Raw genomic sequence first — 19,684 nt, 5'->3', positions numbered from 1 at the left:
AAGTTTGCCAATGAACATCTGAATGATTCAGAGGAGAACTGGGTGAAAGTGTTGTGGTCAGATGAGACCAAAATCGAGCTCTTTGGCATCAACTCAACTCGCCGTGTTTGGAGGAGGAGGAATGCTGCCTATGACCCCAAGAACACCATCCCCACCGTCAAACATGGAGGTGGAAACATTATGCTTTGGGGGTGTTTTTCTGCTAAGGGGACAGGACAACTGCACCGCATCAAAGGGATGGACGGGGCCATGTACCGTCAAATCTTGGGTGAGAACCTCCTTCCCTCAGCCAGGGCATTGAAAATGGGTCGTGGATGGGTATTCCAGCATGACAATGACCCAAAACACACAGCCAAGGCAACAAAGGAGTGGCTCAAGAAGAAGCACATTAAGGTCCTGGAGTGGCCTAGCCAGTCTCCAGACCATAATCCCATAGAAAATCTGTGGAGGGAGCTGAAGGTTCGAGTTGCCAAACGTCAGCCTCGAAACCTTAATGACTTGGAGAGGATCTGCAAAGAGGAGTGGGACAAAATCCCTCCTGAGATGTGTGCAAACCTGGTGGCCAACTACAAGAAACGTCTGACCTCTGTGATTGTCAACAAGGGTTTTGCCACCAAGTACTAAGTCGAAGGGGTCAAAAACTTATTTCCCTTATTAACATGCAAATTAATGTATAACTTCATATAATGCATTTTTCTGGATTTTTTTGTTGTTATTCTGTCTCTCACTGTTAAAATACACCTACCATTAAAATTATAGACTGATCATTTCTTTGTCAGTGGGCAAACGTACAAAATCAGCAGGGGATCAAATACTGTTTTCCCTCACTGTATATATATATATATATATATATATATATATATATATATATATACACACATTTTTATCTGTTCTAAATGTACCTTAAGTTAATACTTTTCAAGTTTTTAATACTCTAATCAACATGGGCATGGACAAATATGGATGCTTTATGCAAATCTATTATTATTAGTGAAACCATACTCAACATAGAGCATGAAGACTAGACATGTTTCAAAGGTCATAGATGTTTTTCAAAGAACTTGTTCATGTCTATCAGACACATGAAAAAAATAACATAGAAATACCAGGTTCCCATTACTTCTCTTTCTTTGCACTGAGCAATTTACTTACAGAAGCCTGTTTACATTTAGTTATTTAGCCACCCATTTAGTTATCGCTGTGGTGAGTCTATTGCTTGTGGAGTTGTCCATCTGTCTCCGCTGCAAATGATCTAGTGTGGTCTGCCTTTGGCGAGGGGGAGGAGAGCTCTCTGCCATCAAGTGATATTTTAAACTCGACGTGCTGCGGTGATAACTTAATTCACATCGACAATCAATGCAGACAACTTCAGACATCGTTTTGTATATGAATTTTCCGTTCAGAAGACCTTTTTCTTTCTCCATCTCTGTTTGCTGCTGCATCCTTTCCTGTCTATGGCTCACTATGGCTGCATCTCCATTTCTCCAACTACCGGCTAGGCTATGGGTCAAAATGCGCGCTGCATTATCCGCACGTTAATAAAATTAGTGCCATTAAAATGAATTTGCGTTAATGTGTTATTAACGCGTTAATTTTGACAGCCCTAATATATATATATATGTATATATAAAAGGCTTGTTCCAAACTCTGCAGTATTGCTTTTATTCAGCCTCAGTAGGTACTGCAGCAGTATATTGTCAGTACAAATAAAACTTCCTTTAACAAGTTATATGAGATGGGAATAGTTCCAAGTTAGGAAAGTAATCACTACAACCACAATAAATAAATAAATAAAATCAAGCAATACCCCAATGTATGAAGAAAAGGAAAAATACTAGTCACTTTCTTTTAAAAGAAAAAAAAACAGTTTAAAAAAGGTCTGGATAGTGAATGAAAACTGGGAAATTTACAAAATGCAGAAACAAGAACTCTATGTGTGTACAAAGGAAAATTAAATTATTCAAAAATAATGTATTAACAATGTATTAAAAATTACAGGAAAAATAAGAACAATGAGAAGCAGCAGTAGTTGAAGAGACCCAATCTACAATATAAAAAAATATGTATTTAAAATAGTGATTATTTTCCAGTATTATATTTTATGTTGTTACAATAAAATAATAAATGTATCTCGTTTGTTTAGAACTTAATCCATGATAATGTCAAGTTTTAATTTATGAAAACTCTTTATATGATTCTAGTGAAATGAATGATTAAATTCAGTTCAAATGTAAGATGCATGTCTTTTAAGTATAAATCTAATCTAATCTAGCACACCAGTGAATCCACAGTTTATATAATTTGATGCAGATTATTATTATTTCTTTATGATTGTGAATAAACATGGTTTCCTTGAGAAATGTAGTTCCCATCTGTCTCATATAAGGCCAATAATCTGAGAAAACAGGTTTAAAAGTAATTAGGGGTCTAAATATGTTTAGTATTACAATGTTCAACGTTCTCAAAGGATTAATTCCTTGCTCTTTCATAATCCTTCTCAATATGTTTAAATTAAGATTAAAGATCACTTTGTTCCTGTATTCCCACAACTAGATGGTATGGTAAAGAGATCAAACTCCACTTTCATATGTAACATCTTTAACATTTGCTCTGCTTTCTGTGTGTTTGATTAAATGTAACATTTTGAAATCCCTGAGTTCTGAGCAAAACATAAATCACTGTCTCACAGCTGCTATGTGCCTAGGGAAAACACATGCACTTTCTTCTTATGATCTAGCATCACAACATCCCCAAGGACATGGTGGGAACACCTGCAGCCCTGCATTCAGTCCCAGGTTTACACACAAACTCAGAGTCAAAGGAAATGGAATTCAGCTCCTTCCCCAAAGTTCACTAGCAATTCTTTCCTTGCTGAAAACAAAGATATCTTCTGCAACATCTCGGCCTGGTTCTGTCCCATAAACTTGTCAAAACCAACTGTACAGCAGAAGTCACTGTAAGAAAGAAGTACTGTCAAGTCTCTTTTGGAATGTATTGAGTATTATATTTTTGTCCTTTCTACTGATCTTCATATAAATTGGTCATTCAGTGAAAGTGTTCTGATGAAATTAAATTGCATTTACAACAATTATTGCAGGGTTACACAAATCAAAAATGACCAACAACTTTATTGTTTTCAGTCTGATCCACTGTGCTTTTTGATTACAGCTGCAGTGTAAAGGTTTATAGATAGCACCAAACAAAAATATTATTTTAATAGACTTCCTATATATTTAATGTCTACAAAAGAAGAGTGTTCTGGACATTGGACTAGCAACTTAGCTGTTCCCTTGTAAGACTGGTTAATTTCATAATATTTGTATAGAGTTTTTCTTTCCTTCTTTCTTCACTTATTCATTTGTTCTTTCTTTTAACCAAAATAGTCATACATACAACAAAAACAAACATTGAAAAGCAATCTGAAATTTCAATATTGACGCATCTAAGAAACAAATGTATTTAAAAAAAAGTAACCATGGGTATTTTCTTTCTTTGAATTCGGTCTCTAAATGTTGATGTGCATATTAAAAGAACTAGAAAAAAAGGATAACTGTAGCTAACAATTAATTGGCAACAAGAACTCTCTAATGTTAATTATAATCTGAAAACAATGTCTGACAACAGTACTAGTATTCTCATCACATTACACACGATTCTCCTGTTTATGTCATGGCAAAACAAATAGAACAATGCAGATACAGTGTATTGACGAAGAACAAACTTTGTGTCCTTCCACGTTCTAGGTTTTAACAAATTACCAATGCAAATTATTGTACTTAATTGATTTATATTTTTATTATCTACAGATTAATTTTCTTTCCACTTTTTAACCATTGGAGTTTGTTTTAATGCACTGGTAAACAATTAGAGACAAAAAAGATGTAGGTCACTCACTTCAAACACAAGTCAAGTGTTGAGGCCATTCTAAAAACTATATTACACAGTAAATTATAAATTTTCATCTTGGGGTCAATTATACTTTATAGTTGTAAATCACAGAGGGTTCTGTCAGTCAATGTAGAAAAAAAAAAATTTAGTGGCAGGTTGGATATGGACTATTAAAGCATCTACAGAATTGTACTTCCTTGTGTTTCCGTTTACAAAAAATAAAATAATTTTGTTCTGGACAAAACCAGGCAGAACTAGAGAATGAGTACCATAGAAATAATCACCATGCAAATGCAATGCTATTAAAATTGTAAGATTTTGGTTCAAAATTAAAAAGATTTTTTAAAACTGAAACGGAGTCAATCAGCATCCCCTGCATTGGTTCAATGAATGAATAATCATCATGTTTTAAAAATGACTTCCAAATAAATTCAACATAGCCCCATGAGAAAAACAAGACTCAAAATAGAAAGTCTTTGATCCCCAAGCCAAGTGCTGCAATGATTTAAGAATGTCATGATCACAAATGTGGAGCTATGAATTACTCCCAGGGAGCAGAATGTATGATAAAGTACTAAAACAAGGTATGTTTAATGTATTTTTTCAAGTCAGAGTAACCCACAAAATGAATATACCACCATTAAGCTTGTGCCAAATTTCTAAAACTAAAGAACATTTATTCCAAACATTCCAAACAAACACAATGGTACAAGAACAATTCTTGCTTGGGTTTTCTAGCAGTTATCTGTGCAGCATACTAGACTCCTTTACAATTAGTTATGACATGGATGTTATTACCTTGAATTCTCCAGGTTTTATACTGAAAAGTATAGTTTATAGTATAAAAAGTGCTTGGCAGAAATATGCTGCATGTTAGTACGGTGTGGGCCTGTCCATGGAAAGTGACTGTGGGAGGTCTATTCCAACAACAGCATAAGCCACAAGTGTGACATCAGTAAGAGGACGGCCTCTGGTTTTTGACATCTGCTTGAAATATCCATTGCTTCTGGGACTGATCTCACTCTCTGTATTTTACTCAGTTCTCCTGTTTTCTATATTTTGTGCATATCATGTTTAAATAATAAACCAATCATGCTGTATTTATAGAGCAATGCATAGCAGAATCGAAACATTTCAAATTCATACATTAAGAATTTTGAAATTTGCATTTTGAAACTTATATTTTACTATTAAAATCCAATGATTTTCGTTAAGTTATCAGTTTTTTAGTGTCTGTTCTGACTCTTTGGGTGGGGGTATTATGTTACTAAAAAGGTTGATCTAAAAATGTGCGTAAATAAGTATAATAACACTCCCAAAATACATAGAGACCTTGGATTCACAAAAACTCATGAATATGACATTGAGTTTAAGGCAAGGACATCAGTCATGTTTGTACTCAACACAGAATACAAATGCAACAAACAGCAGGACTTGAAATTAAACTCTAATAAAAGAATGGAGGGATATAGTTTACGTCTGGTGCTCATAACTCCACTGCCAATTGTTTGCCAAAAAAGAGAAGTCCCACAGTGCATTCAAGACTATGCCTCTTCATATTTGGAAAGAGATTTAAGTGAGTGATACAAGCACGTGGGTATCAAGTACATCTGTGGAGTATTTCCAGTTGCATCAATCTTCTTCTAAACCCTTAGGGCTTCTCCAGGGATTTCTCAAATGAGTAAAACAAACCCAGGAAGACCTGTGCAATCTACAATTTTTCAGCTGTACTCCCAGGGAGTCTGGCCATGGTGCGAATGTGATGAAATCATGATATTGGTGACTTCACTGGCAGTTATTGAAGGGCTAGTGTGCATAGCTGGGTCTGACAGATGTGAGGGTCTTGAAGAAAACTTTCTCTCAGAAGCAATTTCATCACTAGACAGTATGATTTCTTAACGATACACTGCTTCAGAACACATTTTTTAAGCACACATTTTAAGGTTTATTTTATTCAACAACAGTTATTATTTTTTCTTTTACAGTTTTTCTTCATAATGCATGACGTTTGAGTTGTTTTTTCAGGAATCAGAAATCTCTTTACTGCAGGGTTTTCACCCCCATCACTTAAACACTAACCCCTGTTTACATTCTAACATGAACTTAAAGCCTAATTCAAACTTAACTGTTGCAGTAGCCTTACCCCTAACCGTAACTGTGGTCTTAATTTTAACCAAACCCCTTACCCAGTTTTAACACCAACCCTGACCTCAATCTCAACCATAGCCAGGGTCAGGCACTCAGTTAGGATACGAGATAGGGTAAGAGTTAAAGCTATGGTCAGATTAAAGGTAAGGGTAAGGTAATTTCCTTTTAGGCTAGGGTTCTGGTTTAAGATTAGAATAGGGTTACTACAAGAGTTAAGTCACAGGTCAAGACTAAGTTTAAGTTTAGGTTTAAGACTAACTTCCTACTATAGCATTGTAGATTCAAATACAACACATCTTTGCTATAAATATCAGCTTTCTGCCTGCACTGCAACTTTCTTGATACACAAGCGCAAGCTACCAGATATTGATGTGCTTCAGTCAGCACTATTTTATGCTTGGTATTGTGCTGCATACATAAACAGCTAGTTTCACAGACCTTTCTAGTTTTGCACTACTCTCCGTAAAATAACATTGGGTCATCCAAAATTTTTGCTAATCTGGGTCTGAGAAACCAGCCCTTTATCTCACCATTATAATCCAATCCAAAACTTTCACACAACTGCACCAAACTTAACTCATAATGCAAATCAGAGGGAATAAAAGGCTGCACAATTTGATTTAAAAAACACAACTGACACATCAAAGCAAAAACAAATGTCTTAATCCAAACAGAACATCATTCTCAATTATCATTGTAAATACAGTGGTGTTCTGCATGCATGAGATGTGTGTGCTTTACATGGTATATCTTTAATTCGTTCAATCAAGTGGAGTAAAACGTGCCCATAAGCTTTCGTAAGTGAAAAGATTACTACTATACTAGTACTTTAATCCCTGCAACCTTCACCAGGATAAGCGGTTTCAAAGACGGATGGATGGATGGATAGTACTTTAATATGAGGTGTTGCCAACTATGAGTGTGTGCTCTACTGATTTTTTTTAAAACATTATTATTATTACTGTGTAACTCTGTGTAGTTTATAATACAACAATGCATTTGCTCATGTCATAATTTCTGGGGAGAAAAACTTAGAGGTAGAATTATCATTTAAATATACATGAAAATAACTTTGAGGGGAATAACAGGTAAAGAAGGGTTCCTCTGAAATATTTAACATTCCTGTCATCTTGCCAAAACTGAATTTACAAGTTTCTAAGAAAAATAAGAAATCCCTTTAAGGTGCCGTTTCTTTTCCACTACAGTTGTGAAATGCATCCTTTCAAGCTCAAAGAGAGCCCTAAAACGCAACTCAAAACTCATGGCCGTCTGCACACGACCCAGAATGAGAGCCATTTTCCCTAGGAGTTTCCCTGAATGAGGTATTGACATGACTCTCAAAGCCTTCAACATTTTCCCTTTGGCATGAACTTTCATGACCAAATATCTATTGAACATGCACCATGGTGACTTCCCTCACTTAATTTAAGTGGTTGTCTCATCAGTGTACCATAAATTCACTGTGGTTTACTACACGACATGCCTTGGCTATAAATCAATTTTATCCAGATTTCATACAAAAACATAAATCAACAATTTTGCCATATTCAGCATTCATAAGCTTTTAAACAGATTCCACTCCATGCAATGTTAGGGTTTTTTGGCCAGGTTTGTGCTGATCCCCAATCAAACCTGCCAATGTCAATGCTACAAGACTCTGTGAGTTTGTTTGTCAGTGTGTAATCAGTTTGTAAAAAATGTCCACTTTAGGGATCTCTGGTGAAATTTTCTCTAGCATGCACATAAACAAAGACTAAAAGTACAAACTTCAATTTCTAATAAGCTCCATTTGCCATCTACCAGGAATGAGTTTCAACTTTCAAGGACTTACCAGAATTACGGCAGTCTTCCATCTGCTGGGGGACTTGCACAGAGAAGGCCAGTAGGTCTGGAGCCAGGAGAGATTCAGGCTTCCTGCTTTCATTGAGCCACTTACTCAGGTGCAGCTCTTTGGTATCTGATGGTCCCTGGATTAGAGGCACCAACTTCTCCTTAACACCTTCATTTGTTCCTAAAGTGAACAGATAGTACAGCAATTACAATCGAAAAGCACTTTTATGTATGTGTATCTGTTTATTCTGAGATAATTTAATGGCATTCTGAGGATTATTTTAACTTCAATGTGATTAACTAGTCAGTCATTCGGTGTATTAACAGACATGTATTTTCTCGATCTGCCCTCAACTACACTGATTTTCCAAGGAAGCTTTTTAGTATGCATTTATGTTGGTGTTACAATGAAATAGTGTAAAACACTGGTTATATTAAATAAAAGTAACATTGATCTTATGTCTTAGTATTTTAATTGTTAACAATTGCAAAATGCAGTAATAATAGGATGATGCATGCATAATGCATTGTACTCTAATGTAATCTGAGTGGATTTACATTCAGCAGAATTCTTAAACATGCTGTGCATAATGAAATATGAGGGATACCAAACATTATTTTTGAAAAAGAGCTACTAGGTAATTAGACATAACTAAAATTGTAATTACTAACTGGATATCAAGTATGATAACAGTTTTTTATTATTAATTTCATTACTATACTAGCATTTCACAAAAACAGTAAATAAAATATTTTTTAGTAACTTTCCTTGTAAAAACTTAGGCCAGTTCTCCTACACAGGCAATAAAGTTTTACATGGACCAGCTGCACATACCTGGGGCTTTGGCACAGAGTTTTATTGATCCCACAGTCCCAGAGGCACATTTGACCAATGATTTGCTGCAGTACTTCAGCTCCACGTTCTGGATGGAGCCCTCGAGAGTCGGCGGTGGATTCTGAGATTTCACACCTAATAAAAGAGAACTGCAAATTAACTGGCCTGTTGTATTTAAATATTTAATACACTCCGTTAAAACTAATTGCACTTCAGTTGTTCGGCACACCAGGTGTTTTTTGATGGAGAGGTTAATTTCTGTGTGTGTGCATGCATTGACCATGCACAAAGACACAACATATTCCCAGCAGCAACTGGATCAAGAACCAAAGGACTGTGAGTGAAGTGGTCTGAAAGAATGTGCATAGGTCAAGACTTGATTGCTTAAATGTTGTCACAGGTCTGAGCAACTCTTGATGCAAGCATAGAACTTCACCAGTACCACTAACGTAAAAAGGAAATGCTACAGCTTCAATCCAAAAGTACAAGAGCCTAACAACAGTCATGAAATTCCAATGTCCTTTATTTCAGCTTCTATGCCTTACTTTCATTGACTCATCTGACTCTTTAAATGATCACTGACTCATGTGACTTCTTTTCAACTTTTGTTCTGATTTCTTCAGAGGTTGTGATTGTCTCAAAGTTGTAACATGTCTGTGTTTGGTGAATATTCAGCTCTTTATGTTTCCCATTCATGGAGGTTATTTCTTTTGAAGGTGTTTGGCAAAGAAAGGTCTCCTGTATTAGTGGACCAGGCTAATGGTTCTCCAGAAAAAAGTATTTTTTTTAGAAACAATTGACCTTTCGCAAAAGCCCCGCCCACTTTAGTTACTGTTGCTACGCCCGTCAAGCTACGCTTCTTTGTAAGCAGTATCTACTGTAACAGCCAAGCATGGAAGGGAAGAGTAGCATATTACCGGTCGGTGTAAGTGGTTCTTTTTGGAATAATACCTCCGCGATATCCTCCAAATCGAGGCAAAAGGGATTGCAATATGCAGTGGATGGATACGTTCAGAATATTCAAATCAACAAGGAAGGGGACACAACAATAATTGAAACACAAGCATACAGATCTCAATCAAAGAAAGAGAAACCCCATAAACTCATCCTTAGTTATCAGCCTTAGATAACATTGATGTCCAAGGAATAATAATACTAGTTAAAAGTAACCATAACTTTCAAATCCAGTTTTGCGGATGTTATCTCACATCTAAGATAGCGTTAACCATTAGTGGTGCTAGACCCTATTTAGGGGGGGCTTCAGCCGCCTCTGTATTTTCTCTCAGTCCCCCTAAAAATAATACGGATATGAAGTAACAGCGCGGTCAAATAGTCCAACAAAGCACAGTCAGCCAACCCTTGTATTTTCACTCATCCTCCCTAAAAATATTACCACAAAAGAATCAAAGAATGAAGAAGTAACTTCGCAAAACACTGTCAGCAACCCCCTTTAGGGGTATCTGCTGTTGGATTTGCAGGTGCCGCAGACACACCGTTTCACCATTCTGAGCCTTAACGATTAATGCTTGACGGACCTTCCTCAAGTAGTGTCCGGTTGCTAAGGTAGGATTGGACAAGGAACGTTTGGGGGCGGGGTTTTGCGAAAGGTCAATTAAGCAGCTTCATCACAGTCAGATGAAACAAGGTACATTCTTATATGCGGCACCTAAAATATCATACTGCAATTTCTTTCCAATCAGTTTAAAATAAAGAGGGGTTAAGAGGTGCAGATATTAATTAAAATTCCATAAAAAACATGATTTGTGTTCCATCTGGGTCAAACATGACCTTAATGGCTACTATTGATTGCAGTTTGCATTTAAGCTTAAGAATAGCATAACTGATTCATAAGCTTCTTGCCCTCCTTACTTCATAAAATTAAAACCATGTTCACCTAGATTACCACCTTTAAAAAGTAGTGGAGCCGTCAGAGCATTCTATATACCACAGACATTGTTCCATTCTTTCACTTGTCCACCAGAGCTGCCTTACTTACCATAATCTTCCTTGACTAAAGTCTACTTCACTAATTTTGCCCCTGTAAAGGTAATGTGATACGATATGTGACTTTTAGTTCTGGAAATGCTATTTACTGATCTGGATGGAACTCTCCCATCCTGATACATTAACTCTCTTCTCCCAACAAGATACTTATTGACTAATTTATTTATTTATACCCCCCCCACCCCCACACACACACACACACACAAGTAGAGTTAACATTACATCAGACATCTATGTTGCTTCTATGTAGCAGAGCATAAAGGCTCACTTACATGTACAACTAATCTAATACAATTTAACCTGCAACACACAGGTAGGTTGACTGAAATGTTTGGCCTCACATCTTTGGTAGATCTACCACATGTTATATTATAGGGAAACTTACTTACATATATATATACACTCACCTAAAGGATTATTAGGAACACCTGTTCAATTTCTCATTAATGCAATTATCTAACTAACCAATCACATGGCAGTTGCTTCAATGCATTTAGGGGTGTGGTCCTGGTCAAGACAATCTCCTGAACTCCAAACTGAATGTCTGAATGGGAAAGAAAGGTGATTTAAGCAATTTTGAGCGTGGCATGGTTGTTGGTGCCAGACGGGCCGGTCTGAGTATTTCACAATCTGCTCAGTTACTGGGATTTTCACGCACAACCATTTCTAGGGTTTACAAAGAATGGTGTGAAAAGGGAAAAACATCCAGTATGCGGCAGTCCTGTGGGCGAAAATGCCTTTTTGATGCTAGAGGTCAGAGGAGAATGGGCCGACTGATTCAAGCTGATAGAAGAGCAACTTTGACTGAAATAACCACTCGTTACAACCGAGGTATGCAGCAAAGCATTTGTGAAGCCACAACACGTACAACCTTGAGGCGGATGGGCTACAACAGCAGAAGACCCCACCGGGTACCACTCATCTCCACTACAAATAGGAAAAAGAGGCTACAATTTGCACAAGCTCACCAAAATTGGACAGTTGAAGACTGGAAAAATGTTGCCTGGTCTGATGAGTCTCGATTTCTGTTGAGACATTCAGATGGTAGAGTCAGAATTTGGTGTAAACAGAATGAGAACATGGATCCATCATGCCTTGTTACCACTGTGCAGGCTGGTGGTGGTGGTGTAATGGTGTGGGGGATGTTTTCTTGGCACACTTTAGGCCCCTTAGTGCCAATTGGGCATCGTTTAAATGCCACGGCCTACCTGAGCATTGTTTCTGACCATGTCCATCCCTTTATGACCACCATGTACCCATCCTCTGATGGCTACTTCCAGCAGGATAATGCACCATGTCACAAAGGTCGAATCATTTCAAATTGGTTTCTTGAACATGACAATGAGTTCACTGTACTAAACTGGCCCCCACAGTCACCAGATCTCAACCCAATAGAGCATCTTAGGGATGTGGTGGAACGGGAGCTTCGTGCCCTGGATGTGCATCCCACAAATCTCCATCAACTGCAAGATGCTATCCTATCAATATAGGCCAACATTTCTAAAGAATGCTTTCAGCACCTTGTTGAATCAATGCCACGTAGAATTAAGGTAGTTCTGAAGGCGAAAGGGGGTCAAACACAGTATTAGTATGGTGTTCCTAATAATCCTTTAGGTGAGTGTATATATATATATATATATATATATATATATATATATATATATATATATATATAAAACCACATGGCAAGCACTTACACAATCCAAACATTATCAGTGAATAAACTTTTAGTGAAAAACATTCAATTCAATACAAAGTCAGGGAGTATAACAAGTCTATAACAAAGCTGGACAACAACAAAAATGGACTTTATCTACTGTGCCTAGTTTAAACCCTTTTACAATACAAATCTAAAGCCCTATTCACACTGAAATGCCAGCAAAATGCAGGTAATGTTTGCATGCTTTTTTCCCCTGTTACACCCCCATTCACACTGGCTTTGAATGATGGCAATTTGCAGGATGTAGCCATTCACACAGAAAACAGAGAATGCAGGCATTAGCATTGTTGCCTTGGAAATTAGACACCACAGAAGTATGTGGATTTGCGAGAGGAGACACAGACCGATATTCTGAATGTGTTTGTGAAAGTTTGATAATTTCCCTGTTTTGTCAGTTTCCTTCCAATCTGTTTACTGGGCTATTGGTTCTAACCAAGGCACCGGTTTGGTTTGGACTCACTACCAAATCAAGAGGGAAAAACAAACGATACATCAATGCAAGGTGTGTATTCGCACTCTGACCAGTTCATCAGGTTGTATGGTTGTGCATTTTTGTGGTGTGTTCACTGGACCCAGCAGTTACAGCTCATTTGAACCAGTGAATCTAGTGAGAGACTCGGCTCTCAGTTCATGGTCACGTAACGAGAACCATTGTGTGGGGTCTTGACATATACTGCAGCAAAGTTAAATCAACAAAAGCATGACAATACACTGTGTGTATATCTACCAAAAGTCTGGGTGTGCAGATCAGCAATTGATTAATTAATCAATACAACTACTCTATTGAGCTCATTAATATATATACACCGATCAGCCATAACATTATGACCACTGACAGGTGAAGTGAATAACACTGATTATCTCGTTATCATGGCACCTGTCAGTGGGTGGGATATATTAGGCAGCAAATGAACATTTTGCCCTTAAAGTTGATGTGTTAAAAACAGGAAAAATGGGCAATCATAAGGATCTGAGCGACTTTGACAAGGACCAAATTGTGATGGCTAGACGACTGGGTCAGAGCATCTCCAAAACTGCAGCTCTTGTGGGGTGTTTCCGGTCTGCAGTGGTCAATACCTATCAAAAGTGGTCCACGGAAGGAAAAGTGGTGAACCAGCGACAGGGTCATGGGCGGCCAAGGCTCATTGATGCACGTGGGGAGCGAAGGCTGGCCCGTGTGGTCCGATCCAACAGACAAGCTACTGTAGCTCAAATTGCTGAAAAAGTTCATGCTGGTTCTGATAGAAAGGTGTCAGAACACACAGTGCATCGCACTTTGTTGCGTATGGGGCTGCGTAGCCGCAGACCAGTCAGGGTGCCCATGCTGACCCCTGTCCACTGCCAAAACGCCTACAATGGGCACGTGAGCATCAGAACTGGACCACGGAGCAATGGAAGAAGGTGGCCTGGTCTGATGAATCACTAGTTCAAGGTGTTGACTTGGCCTCCAAATTCCCCAGATCTCAATCCAATCAAGCATCTGTGGGATGTGCTGGAAAAACAAGTCCGATCCATGGAGGCCCCACCTCACAACTTACAGGAATTAAAAGATCTGCTGCTAACGTCTTGGTGCCAGATACCACAGCACACCTTCAGAGGTCTAGTGGAGTTCATGCCTTGACGGGTCAGGGCTGTTTTGGAACCTACACAATATTAGGCAGGTGGTCATAATGTTATGGCTGATCGGTATGTGTGTGTATATATATATATATATATATATATATATACACACATATACACACACTCACCTAAAGGATTATTAGGAACACCTGTTCAATTTCTCATTAATGCAATTATCTAACCAACCAATCACATGGCAGTTGCTTCAATGCATTTAGGGGTGTGGTCCTGGTCAAGACAATCTCCTGAACTCCAAACTGAATGTCTGAATGGGAAAGAAAGGTGATTTAAGCAATTTTGAGCGTGGCATGGTTGTTGGTGCCAGACGGGCCGGTCTGAGTATTTCACAATCTGCTCAGTTACTGGGATTTTCACGCACAACCATTTCTAGGGTTTACAAAGAATGGTGTGAAAAGGGAAAAACATCCAGTATGCGGCAGTCCTGTGGGCGAAAATGCCTTGTTGATGCTAGAGGTCAGAGGAGAATGGGCCGACTGATTCAAGCTGATAGAAGAGCAACTTTGACTGAAATAACCACTCGTTACAACCGAGGTATGCAGCAAAGCATTTGTGAAGCCACAACACGTACAACCTTGAGGCAGATGGGCTACAACAGCAGAAGACCCCACCGGGTACCACTCATCTCCACTACAAATAGGAAAAAGAGGCTACAATTTGCACAAGCTCACCAAAATTGGACAGTTGAAGACTGGAAAAATGTTGCCTGGTCTGATGAGTCTCGATTTCTGTTGAGACATTCAGATGGTAGAGTCAGAATTTGGCGTAAACAGAATGAGAACATGGATCCATCATGCCTTGTTACCACTGTGCAGGCTGGTGGTGGTGGTGTAATGGTGTGGGGGATGTTTTCTTGGCACACTTTAGGCCCCTTAGTGCCAATTGGGCATCGTTTAAATGCCACGGCCTACCTGAGCATTGTTTCTGACCATGTCCATCCCTTTATGACCACCATGTACCCATCCTCTGATGGCTACTTCCAGCAGGATAATGCACCATGTCACAAAGGTCGAATCATTTCAAATTGGTTTCTTGAACATGACAATGAGTTCACTGTACTAAACTGGCCCCCAGTCACCAGATCTCAACCCAATAGAGCATCTTAGGGATGTGGTGGAACGGGAGCTTCGTGCCCTGGATGTGCATCCCACAAATCTCCATCAACTGCAAGATGCTATCCTATCAATATGGGCCAACATTTCTAAAGAATGCTTTCAGCATCTTGTTGAATCAATGCCACGTAGAATTAAGGCAGTTCTGAAGGCGAAAGGGGGTCAAACACAGTATTACTATGGTGTTCCTAATAATCCTTTAGGTGAGTGTATATATATATATTTTTTTTTTTTTTTATTGTAAAAATGTAACTATTGAATTATCCAATTTAAAAGGATCAGCTACTGTAGACCAATCATTAAAGGCTAATTTTAGATTTTGTTTCACAAGAATCTATACTACAAAATCTATAGCCTATTTCCCCGATTTAACAAAGAATAATTCTAACTGTTATGTTGGATATCTGTATCTATTATTTAAATGAAAACACAGACTCAGTTTTAGTTTATACCTGCTGATTTCCATTTCAAATACAGATGTCAAGAACTTGGCTAAGGCCTTGAAACATCATCTTGAAACAATTCTCCTATCTGTTGTCTCTTCAGACCAGACAGGCTGTATTCAGTTTAATATAAGGCACCTGTTCAATACTCTACATAAGCCATCGACTACACTGCTTTGTTAGGATTCTATATCACTCAGTGCAGCAGAATGGGACTATAGTCTGTTTCAAATTAACCTTCGACCAAGACAGCCTTTAAAATATATTCATGAGCCAGCCGGTTTACAATGAAGTTCCCTATATCCATATAATTGTTTTATTCTGAAATCAGTCAATCCATCCCTCAGACATCTTTAAGCTCCTGCTGGTAAGCACAAGGCAGGATTTTGGATGCTAGCCTTGTCTAGCTCTCTCACTGATATTTTTTTTTAAATATAGCCTAATAGTGCAGATCTTTTCCACTTTTATTTGGCACAAAAAACACACTGCAAAAATCCTAGCGTTGGTGAAGTGTCAGCTCAATTATTGGTCAAATTAATAATATTTACAGTATCTCACCTGGTATTTGACCCAGAAGAAGCTAGTCCAGCAAATTTCACCCCCCGGTCAATTGATGTCTCCTTCTACCCTCACATGATCTCGTTGCTTTTCACTTTGTAACTCTATTATTCAGCAATCACAGTTTGCTTTTCTTTTATTCAGACCTCATGAATAATTGCAGAACAGCTCTTTCCAACTGTATTAAACCTACAAAGACTCTCATAACACATCAAGATATGTCACGTTCTGAGTTTCTAATGGACTTTGCTTGAAACAATCAGTCTTGTACCTCATCCCCTTACTAAAACTATAATGGTATAGACATATCCACATGTGAATTCAGCCTCTGACAAACTGCACATTGCTCCTGCCTCCGTGATATATATAGTTCTTCCAGATTGGCTCCATTTTGGAAACAACATGGTAACTGTAATATTTAGTATTTTAGATTGTCCCACAGAACTTAAACATACAGCTCTTTTTGGAGTTGTTTCCAATTAAATACCCATTCCAAAGTCATAGGCTAACACATCACTGCCTGCTTGTTCTGATCAACTGGATCAGAAACACACTGCTACACCTCACATTACAGAAGGTACATACACAATGAGAGCCTTCCCTGATGCATTATACACAACTTGGCAATCTTATTTTGACCAAGAAACGTTTCATTAATTCTCACATTAACTTTAATGATGGCCTCATTTAGTTTAACAAGATTTCACAGTATGACTTTAACACATTTGTTTTTTAAAGATATGGATTAAATGTTCACAAACGTATAATAGTTTGTAAAGTTTTTTGTAGTAGTTTATTTATATATATATATATATATATATATATATATATATATATATATATATATATATATATATATATATATATATATATATACACTCACCTAAAGGATTATTAGGAACACCTGTTCAATTTCTCATTAATGCAATTATCTAACCAACCAATCACATGGCAGTTGCTTCAGTGCATTTAGGGGTGTGGTCCTGGTCAAGACAATCTCCTGAACTCCAAACTGAATGTCTGAATGGGAAAGAAAGGTGATTTAAGCAATTTTGAGCGTGGCATGGTTGTTGGTGCCAGACGGGCCGGTCTGAGTATTTCACAATCTGCTCAGTTACTGGGATTTTCACACACAACCATTTCTAGGGTTTACAAAGAATGTTGTGAAAAGGGAAAAACATCCAGTATGCGGCAGTCCTGTGGGCGAAAATGCCTTGTTGATGCTAGAGGTCAGAGGAGAATGGGCCGACTGATTCAAGCTGATAGAAGAGCAACTTTGACTGAAATAACCACTCGTTACAACCGAGGCATGCAGCAAAGCATTTGTGAAGCCACAACACGTACAACCTTGAGGCGGATGGGCTACAACAGCAGAAGACCCCACCGGGTACCACTCATCTCCACTACAAATAGGAAAAAGAGGCTACAGTTTGCACAAGCTCACCAAAATTGGACAGTTGAAGACTGGAAAAATGTTGCCTGGTCTGATGAGTCTCGATTTCTGTTGAGACATTCAGATGGTAGAGTCAGAATTTGGCGTAAACAGAATGAGAACATGGATCCATCATGCCTTGTTACCACTGTGCAGGCTGGTGGTGGTGGTGTAATGGTGTGGGGGATGTTTTCTTGGCACACTTTAAGCCCCTTAGTGCCAATTTGGCATCATTTAAATGCCACGGCCTACCTGAGCATTGTTTCTGACCATGTCCATCCCTTTATGACCACCATGTACCCATCCTCTGATGGCTACTTCCAGCAGGATAATGCACCATGTCACAAAGGTCGAATCATTTCAAATTGGTTTCTTGAACATGACAATGAGTTCACTGTACTAAACTGGCCCCCGCAGTCACCAGATCTCAACCCAATAGAGCATCTTTGGGATGTGGTGGAACGGGAGCTTCGTGCCCTGGATGTGCATCCCACAAATCTCCATCAACTGCAAGATGCTATCCTATCAATATGGGCCAACATTTGTAAAGAATGCTTTCAGCACCTTGTTGAATCAATGCCACGTAGAATTAAGGCAGTTATGAAGGTGAAAGGGGGTCAAACACAGTATTAGTATGGTGTTCCTAATAATCCTTTAGGTGAGTGTATATATATATAAATAATGAATAAATGCAATCTTATCATTGCTTCAGAAAACTGCACAATGTGCAATGTAATGTGGGCATAAAATGTTATTTGCATATTGACTATGGCATTGGTTTATTGATTATTTATCAATGATTCAACTTGAATATTAAGTTTAAAAGCTACACTAATAAAATATGTTTAAAAGTATGGCAAGCCAAATTATCATTTACAGATATCTCTAAATGCATTTAAAGATATCTTTAAAAAGCACCTTATTTAGATATCTCTAAATGATTTCCAGATATCTCTAATTGATTTCAAGATATCTTTAAATGATTTAGAGATATCTCTAAATGATAATTTGGCTTGCCATATAAAAGCCCCCTTTCTCTATTGTGTAAAGCTAATTTGAAATATAATGCCTTGAAATCCTGAAAGAAATAGGCCGCCCTGGTGAGATACTAGTATCTCTGGAAATACATCACATTTGTGCAATGCAATACATTTCACAAAACCAAATCGAATATATTGGTTACATCTGTCATCAGCTTCTAGAGACTGCTGTTATAAATTATAAAGATATTGTTACACTGTAAATTAATTTTCTGATATATATCTATATTGTGGAGAAAAGGCTAAATGTCAAAAGGGTGGTGCTTTTATTTTATCAATTTAATTTATTTTATTGTATTGTTATTTGAATCTGGATCCTTTCCAGAAAGCATGTGGAATTTGGTTGTACATTACTGAATGGGTGTGCAATACTTTAAAATTTCAACCTAATTATAAAATAAAACTGAATACTGAATGTGCACTATTGATGTGACAGTGTTCAACAGAAAATGCATGTAACACCCAATTTTCTTTAAAAATAATATTATTGGATCCCATATTAATCAAGCTAGTTGAGATGTGCTCTCTTGCTCTGCCATTGATTTTTCCAAGACATCTTCTTTAAATGAAGAACTCTTTCTGACCTTTCTGGGCTTTTTTCCAGTGTTTTCACAGGTCTCAATGAGACTGTCAAACAAGTTCAGCAACACATGACACATTTCCATGAAACTCATGCAAAGTTAAGATGGATCAAAATGACAGGCATGTGCAACAAATGTATTATCCAGCTTATAATGTATTCAAAACACACTTGAGGTCAAGACTTCGGGGAGAACTAGAACAGGTTACTTAAATATAACTAAGAGAGCAAGAGTAAATATAAACTATTGATGTATATGAAAATATATGAACTCTTGCATGTTAATGCAAACTTTTCTCATCAAAATATAATCTTTATAGTGCTGAATGTTATCTGTCACAAAGTGGTAGAATGTTTTTTTTTCTTTTTTCAAATTAGTTTTTAGGATTTTTTCAAATCAGTAAGATTTTCCATTTTGACCAACTAGTTGCTCAGACAGACAGAATGGAATAAATT

The 19,684-nt window shown here is 37.7% G+C and overlaps 1 protein-coding gene across 2 annotated transcripts in view; it reads right to left on the bottom strand.

Annotated features, from left to right (window-relative positions):
* vps13b (vacuolar protein sorting 13 homolog B) overlaps positions 1-19,684 on the bottom strand; it is a 353,373-nt gene that overhangs the window by 243,629 nt on the left and 90,060 nt on the right. For both annotated transcript variants that reach the window (XM_066691052.1, XM_066691051.1), the window contains exons 18-19: positions 8,702-8,836; positions 7,868-8,047 (exon numbers count right to left, since the gene is read on the bottom strand). In XM_066691052.1, coding sequence (XP_066547149.1) covers positions 7,868-8,047; positions 8,702-8,836 — 315 coding nt within the window. The remainder of the gene's footprint in view (positions 1-7,867; positions 8,048-8,701; positions 8,837-19,684) is intronic.

Source organism: Amia ocellicauda, chromosome 18, assembly GCF_036373705.1.
Source record: "Amia ocellicauda isolate fAmiCal2 chromosome 18, fAmiCal2.hap1, whole genome shotgun sequence".
NCBI lineage: Eukaryota > Metazoa > Chordata > Actinopteri > Amiiformes > Amiidae > Amia > Amia ocellicauda.
This window is presented reverse-complemented; position numbering and strand designations above follow the sequence as displayed.